Source organism: Rhododendron vialii, chromosome 13a (genome assembly GCF_030253575.1).
Source record: "Rhododendron vialii isolate Sample 1 chromosome 13a, ASM3025357v1".
In the NCBI taxonomy this organism is placed as follows: Eukaryota; Viridiplantae; Streptophyta; class Magnoliopsida; order Ericales; family Ericaceae; genus Rhododendron; species Rhododendron vialii.
Window position 1 is genome coordinate 3,374,879 of NC_080569.1, and position 7,956 is coordinate 3,382,834.

The window sequence follows — 7,956 nt, forward strand, 5'->3', positions numbered from 1 at the left end:
AGTGATTAATGATTCATCGTAAAGAACATGAATTTTCCAACAGGCGGCAATGGCCAACTGATAGAGACGACGAAGGAGTGGTAACTGGCGAACCGAGGTTACCAAGAGGCCTTTAGGTGCCAGAAAAAAGGAGATCGGAATTCAACTTCTCCTTCAAGAAGCTAATCTTACTATTTTAACAGGCCGATTAAAAAAAAAACACTGGCAAAAAAAACCGAGATTGGAATTCGACGTTCCTTTCAAATGGGCCAAGTAAAGTTAACGGAATACAAATCACGGGTTGGGCCAAAAATACTTGTCCACGGGGCCCAACTCCCCCTGCCTCGATTTTCCCCTGCTTTTTTGTTTTTGTTAATTCTGTGTTCCGTTGCCATTTATCTTTAGTTTTAGTTTTGTTTTTCAATAATTATTCTATATTTTTTTCAATCATTATCCTATATTTCTAATTATTAATTTTATTTCTCTCTCTATCTCTCTCCAATCATTACCCTTCTCTCTAATTATTATCATATTTCTCTCTTTACCCACTATCAAAACTAAACTAAACTAAACTAAACTATTAACCAAACAAAGCGCTTGTTTTTTTTGTTTTTTTCATGTTTTAGTATAGCGTTTGCAATGTTTTTGTGTAAAGTTTTTGTTTGATGTTTCCGAATTTCGCCCCAAGAAAAAGTACAGAAAAGAAATAAAACTGCAGATGAAACAAAAGTGTTTGGTAACTCTAGATACTTTGGAAATTTACTTTCACTTTGAACTGAATTTTTTATTTTCACTTTCGAAATTTTATTTTGAGCCTAAACATCTCTGATCATTAAAATATTTCAATTTTTCTCTAGTCACCATTTCTTTAGAAACTACTTGAACACAATTAGAAACTATGACCGCAAATGAAAAATAAAAAAACTGTAAACTTTAGGTCGTGTTTGGTAGTACTACTTAAGAAAAGAAATACTAAAAAAGAGGATCATATAGTAATTAAGAAATTTCTATAGAAATAAATACTAAAAGAAATTTCTATCGAAATACTAAACGAATCTTTATTAGCGACGGCGTCGATCCTTCTGCGGAAGCTAGGTTTTGATAATTTCAGTTTTCTTCTTCGTCTTCTCCTTCAGAAAATAATTGCAGGTTTCTATTAGAGGCAAAGAAGCGCCAAAATGGGTTTTAGCGAGAATTCATTCACCGTATCTGCTGAGACGGAGAAGTTCCTTTGCGATCGATTACTGGACCAAAACCAGCCCATCTCTGAGCGCTTCAGGGCCCTCTTCTCTCTTCGCAACCTCCGTGGCCCTCGTCCCCGCACCGCCCTCATTGCCGGTCTCTCTCTCTCTCTCTCTCTCTCTCTCTCTCTCTCTCTCTCTCTCTCTCTCTCCATAATTCGCGCGGCGTTTGGTTGTTGCTTCATTACAGTATTTGTTCACCTTCGAAAAAAAGAGTCTTTGTTCTGTTTGGCTTGGGGCTGCAAATGATTCACCGTGCTGTTTGCGAGCAGCTCGAGGGTTAAGCTCGTTTATTAGATGAGGTGAGTTCGAATTAGTCGTGATTGGCTCGCCGGCTCATTTGTAGAGGCTTGGCTCGCTTATAAAGGCTCGTCTGGTAAACGTAAACAAACCGAGCTTGAACACTTTGATATTGGATGAGTAGTTTTGAACGAGTCGACCCTGAACGCTTCAAAGCGTTGCTCAGTTCTTTTTCAGCCCTAGTTTGGCTCATCATTTGTTTGTTATTTAGTGTGTTCTTTTATTTCCTTGAATTTGGGTAATTGAAGATTGATTTCTAGTCTTTTTCAGTTATACTACAAGTACACCATGATTAATTTTCCCCTCCTGCAGCAACAAGAGATACCTCAAATCTGCTGGCGCATGAGGCGGCATTTGCTTTGGGTCAGATGCAGGATAGTGATGCTGTCCCTGCTTTAGAAGGAGTTCTTAATGATCGTTCTTTGCATCCCATTGTTCGCCACGAGGCAAGAACATCTCCAGCCCTATACTCGCACTTTTACGCAAATTGAGTAAAATTTTGATTAAAAGCTTCATCTGGTACGAAGCACTCCAATGAAATAACTCACACTTAGGCATTAATTTGAGTCGTTGATGGCATATTTGTAAATTTGAGAAAGAGAAGATAGCCTTCAATCGGTTCTAGTAAATATTTGAGTAAAATTCAATTTGATATCGGTTGGAGTCAAGGACAGGAGTGTTATTTTAGGAGGTTTTTACGTATATTTTGGTTCTGTTCTGAGTTGAAAAAGGTAAGGGCTAGAATGCTCGCTGTTAGCTTTTGCTGTTTTCAATTTCGAATACCCTTAAGTTGTTTCCTGCCATAATTAAGAACTGCTTATATTTGTCTGCTGTAACGCATAGGCTGCGGAAGCTCTTGGTGCCATTGGTTCAGATACCAATGTTCCTCTGTTAAAGAAGAGTTTGACTTCAGATCCAGCTCAGGAAGTCCGTGAAACATGTGAATTGGCTCTTAGTCGAATAGAAGAACTGAAGAATGTTCAGTGTGGTGATGGAGTGACCATGGCAGAGTCGTCGCCCTTTTTGTCAGTAGACCCCGCTGCACCTGCTTCTTGTTCTTCCGTTGATGAATTAAGGTTTGTCTTGGAAGAATTAATTTAACAACAAACATGCTGAATAGAGTTTTGCTGATTAGCTGACTGAATTCAATGGCTTTCAGGGAAGTCCTTCTGGATGAAGAAAAGAGCATGTATCAACGATATTCAGCTCTTTTTGCACTCAGGAACCATGGTGGAGATAAATCTATCGCCGCTATTATTGATTCTTTGGGTGCAAAGAGTGCTCTCTTGAGGCACGAGGTTAGTTGGTTAGAATACTTGATTTATTTGGCGTTTCTGCAAAGTGAAGCGTTACATGGTCTGACTCTGAGGAAGTCAGCGGTTTTCCAGATTGTGGTATGATGGTAAAATATGTTGGGGCACCTCCCCTTCTCAACTTTCCACCCCACCTACCCCCGCTAAAAAAAAAAAGATAGGGAAAAAGTAAAAGCAACGAATGTGAACTACGAAAAGACAAAGGGATTTTAGTGACCCCTTGGATTTGAATCTAGTATTTCAGTCCGGATATAAACTTGGAAGCTGCTTATGATGCACATGCATTGTTTTCTGTCATCTTAGTGAGCTAGATATGTTAGTTAATATATTTGTCTAGCTGACATGCTTGGAGAAGAATTAGATCTGCATTATATATGCAGATGTGATTTCAGCCGCTAATTCAATGATGAATATGAGGGTTGCGAAATACCTGTGCTGCTTGAAACATGTTTCCTATGTGAGTTTAATTATTTCTTGGCCTTGTATCGAAACAACATTGAAGTGTAATTTTGTTCTTATGTTTGATGGTATGGAATGCTTTTTGTTTTTTATTGGTGATGGTATAGAATACATTGGACATGTATTTTAAGTCTAGTGACACGAGGAATGTGGGATGCAAAGTTTGATCCCATTTAATTTACTCCTTTGGGGTGCTATTATCACTGATACGCACATTTTCCTGTACTCCCAAACCTCTGTTTATCGAATTATCACAAAGTGAAAATTGTTAATTGTGGATCATGGAAATGGAAACCAACTGGGTGTAGCTCAGTTGGCCATCGTGGCCTCTCCCTAAAGGGGAGGTTATGAGGTTATACTCTTAAGTGGAATGTTGAGTTTATGGTGTGAGCTTGATCCTGCAAAGGTTGCCTAGTTGTTAAGGGAAAGCGTTGGGTTCAACTATTCCTGGTGATGTGCCTGGACTTACTCAATTCACTTCTAGTATGATATGTTTTGCTCAACTCCATCTTCCGCGCACCTTTGAATGTTGTTTTGTTTTCCTTTCTGGCAGGTTGCTTATGTCTTGGGCCAATTGCAAAACAAGACGGCTTCAGCTGCACTTTCCATGATACTTAGGGATATTAATGAGCATCCAATGGTTAGACACGAAGCTGCTGAAGCTCTTGGTTCTATTGCAGGTTTGCTAACTTGTACTGTTGTCTTTAGTATCATTTCCCTGAAAACAGTTGTGGCGATAAATTTAACAATGCAGTTAGGTATTGATGTGCCGTTAGTAGCAAACTTGTCTTGATTTTAGAAGATCTGCCTAGGGTGGGAGAGAAGAGAGATTGTCGGTGTCAAACAACATCCTTTTTGTGTAGATGGCGGAAGTAGGCAATACTCTAACCATTACAAGATATAACCTGATAAGATTAGGAGATGCAAGTTCATTGCAATTGGCGAATGTGTAAAGTGGAGAATCAGCTAATCATCTTCTTAGCTGTAAGGTGGGTAGGGAACTTGGGGTGTGATCAGTGATCCTGATTCCTGAGTAGTTTAGTTTTGGGTTGTCAGTTGTGTGTTTCCTAATAGCGTTTGCTGGTTTCCCCTTTTCCTGGGTTCTGTTGCGTGGTGTGTGTGTTGGGATCTTTTATTTTATATGGTTCATTTGAATGAGCCTAACTAGAAGTCAAGGTGAGCCAAACTATTTGTAAATGGCATAAGAACCATTTCTATGGTTGGTTTTCAGATCTGTCATTGAACCAAATTTTGAAGTTTTGGAGACTTTCCAGTAAAACATAATTGTTTTTGTTTCTAAATAACAGTGTTTACTGCTTATGTTTCTAAAGAACGTTGTTGGAGTTTCTGAAGTTTCAAAATGTTATCTTTCCTATTTTTTGTGAGTAGAGAGAAAAATAGGTCAATCATCAATGTTACCAAACGGCGGCTAGTTTTTTGTGTGTTTTTTTTGGTTTTGGCTCCTCTATAGTGCATATGTGTGGCACCTTCTTGGCGTCATTTAATTTAATAGTTACTATAAAAATAAATATCCAAGTTTGGGTTCTCTTTTCAGAGTTCATGTTAGTTTACATTGCATGGGTGGACCGATTTTGTCGCAGCTAAAGCTTTTGGAACCATTGGTGGACACTTCTATATTTTTTCTTTGATTGAATTCGCAGATGACCAATGTGTAGCACTTCTCGAGGAATTTGCGAAGGATTCTGAGCCTATCGTCTCTGAAAGCTGTGAAGTTGCTCTCAGCATGCTGGAGTTTGAGAGATCAGGAAAATCATTCGAGGTGATGTTAAAACAGCAGGATCTTTTGCTCTACGGGCTTGTCCATTTGGGCCAAATGATTTAACGAAATATGTTTTGTGCAGTACCTTTTTATGCAGGCACCTCAAGTTGAGGAAGTTTCATCATAAACCCGGGTACTTTGCTTCAGTTGGTTCTTTTATCCTCCAGTCTGCAAGAAAAACCCCGAGATGAAGGTTTATCCATGTTAAAACAGTTCTCTCCTGACCGGTGTACGATAATACTACTATTTGTGAACTAGTGCCAATCACGATTTTGGTTTAGCTTGTTGTGCTGATCACAAGATGGAATTATAGGATGAAAAACTTGAATCCGGAATTCTTATTAATCAGTAGAGTTTGTTGGACTACTACATGTTAATGTATCCACTTACTCTCACCCAAAGAAAGAGTAGAAAAATGGCCACGCACATGAGCAGTGAAATTATTTCTTTTGATCAAGTTTTCCTGATGTCGTAGGAGATAATGTGTGTAATTGAGCTCTATAACTGATTTGAACAGTGATACTTTGGACAGGTAAAGATGCATTTCATACAAAATACACCTCTCCAGAGGCGTGTGTCCGAATTTGCTTGAGATCTAAACAATGTTTTTGTTTTGTTTTTGTTTTTGTTTTTGTTTTTTTTGCGAGGGGATGCGAGAATGGTTTCAATAAGCAATGGAAGTTGTGTATTCCAATAGTACTTTCATCTCTACTCTCTAGTGATGCTTCCAACACTATTCAGAATGGGCCTTACTCTATCTTAATGATTTACAACAAATAGAAAGAAATATTCTTATCTATAATTTGGTGAATGGCTTCATAAGCTAGCAGAGTATTGCTCTTGCACGTCGCTGAGGTAGATGTGATTATTGTTTTTAAAAACCAATGTCTTGATTGGTTCATTGAAAAGTATTGATATCCTTTCCTGGGTAATTTTGAATTTGTAGCTTACAAAATTGTAGTCAGGTCATCTTTTGATTGTGTCGGTGGGGAACAAGGCCATGTAGTGCACGGGTGCACTGCGTGGGTGTAGTGGGCGACTCATAAAAGTTAAGATTCGTTTATTGAAGAGCAGTGGTATGTTGACCATGTTTGAGTACCACATTTTGGATAGAATATTGCTATGTGTACATAGGCTATGTACATATGAATTTTGTGGGACTCATCTTGGGTATGACAAAGATGATTTGAACCGTCCATTATTTGTAAAATGTTTTTTTATAGAGCATTGCAAAAAATTAGCTCAACCCGATATCAGTTAGGATTTTTTTCCAAATTGTAGGGGCGAAATTGAGCAGTCAAGTAGGTTTGCCTCTACAAATTCAAAAAAAAAATATTATCGATATCGGGTTGAGCTGATTTTTTACAGAGCTCCATAAAAAATGTTTTAAAAATAATGGACTGTTCGAATCATATTTGTGGGACCCGAAGTGTGCCCTACAAAACCCATATGTACATGATATGTATAAGCTCATATGTACTCATAGCTATGTGAAGTGTCACTATTGCATTTGTAGAATGTGCTTTATTACATGACAAATGAGGAACACTCTATTAATATGGAAGTGACATGTCATGATACCCTAATTGTGATATTCAAATATGGTCACCGAAGCATTATTGTTTAATGAATGACCTTATTTTTTTTATCTATTTCTCTCCAATTATTATCCCTAAAACCTTCATTAAAACTCAAACCAAACAATTAGAAAAGCATCTCCAATCGTAATTCGAATTCATGGGGGAAGTATAGCTTTATCACAGGAGATTTGGCTTCAGTCAAATTAATCTCATCTTTCCTTATGGCCCCATGTTTGCGGTGTTGATTACTGATTTTTTTTAGATAGGACTGTTGTAGACCCTTTTCAGAGCCATTTTAATGATTAGAATCCTTCATATTTTAGATCTCAACATACTTATCTTGACAAAGAACTATTTACTTCAAGATAAATCTGTTTCGTTGTCATATTTGTTGGTAACCGATTAATATGATATCTAATATCTTGTATAAAATCTTAATCCTCCAATGGTATGTTTTACAAACTTTACCTTGCCTATATGTTATTGTTATACATGGGGCAGTTCTAAGAACACATATTTTTTAATTAAAAAAAGGAGAAAAGACTGAAATAGTCCATGTAGTTAAGTATTTGTGTCAATTTGGTCCCTGTAGTTGTAATTGGCTCGATTTACAATCTGTACTTTTCATTTTGTTCCAATTTGGTCCAATTACTAACTTCCGTTAGTCTGCCGTTAGTCCTTTAAACAACAAAATCATATGGCCCCCTTTTTTGGGGTTAAAATAGACTCGTTCGGCTAAATAAGCCAATTGGCTTATTTTTTTTATCCTTATTCAAATTTTTTTCGTATTTGTTAGTTTTTCGTCAATTTTTTTGGGGTTATTGTATCGTTATGACGAGAGGAATCTAAAAAGTAAAAAATTATGATCGAGATCCAATTTTTTTTGCATAAAGACGAAAAAATTGGCTTATTGGCTTATTTTTGTCTTTATTCAAAAAAAATTAGGTTTTGATCGTAATTTTTTACCTTTTAGATTCCTCTTGTTATGACGATGCAATAATTCCCAAAAAATGATGAAAAACTAACAAATACGGAAAAAATTTGAATAAGGACAAAAAATTAAGCCTGTTGACTTATTTAGCTGAATAGGGTTACTCATTCCCCTCTTGCCCTAATATACCTCTGAATCAAAACACAACTCATTCTTCCATTCTCCATTGATAAGGAGGCACTTGGGAAAAATTTTGGTTATAATTTTCTACAAAAAGTTGTCGTCGAATTCAGCATTTTCATGATCAGCCATGAGGCATCATAACCGCTGATATTGTCTACATGTTCAACTTGTGGACAAATACTGAGATGCC

General features: G+C 37.2%; 1 protein-coding gene across 1 annotated transcript; it reads left to right on the top strand.

Moving 5' to 3' along the window:
• Positions 1-1,027: 1,027 nt before the first annotated feature.
• Positions 1,028-5,627, top strand: LOC131313782 (deoxyhypusine hydroxylase-like). The gene is made up of 7 exons (XM_058342292.1): positions 1,028-1,317; positions 1,833-1,966; positions 2,364-2,596; positions 2,680-2,818; positions 3,846-3,972; positions 4,954-5,072; positions 5,155-5,627. The coding sequence occupies exons 1-7, from the start codon at positions 1,158-1,160 to the stop codon at positions 5,197-5,199; spliced, it is 957 nt and encodes a 318-aa protein (XP_058198275.1). The 5' UTR covers positions 1,028-1,157; the 3' UTR covers positions 5,200-5,627.
• Positions 5,628-7,956: the final 2,329 nt, after the last annotated feature.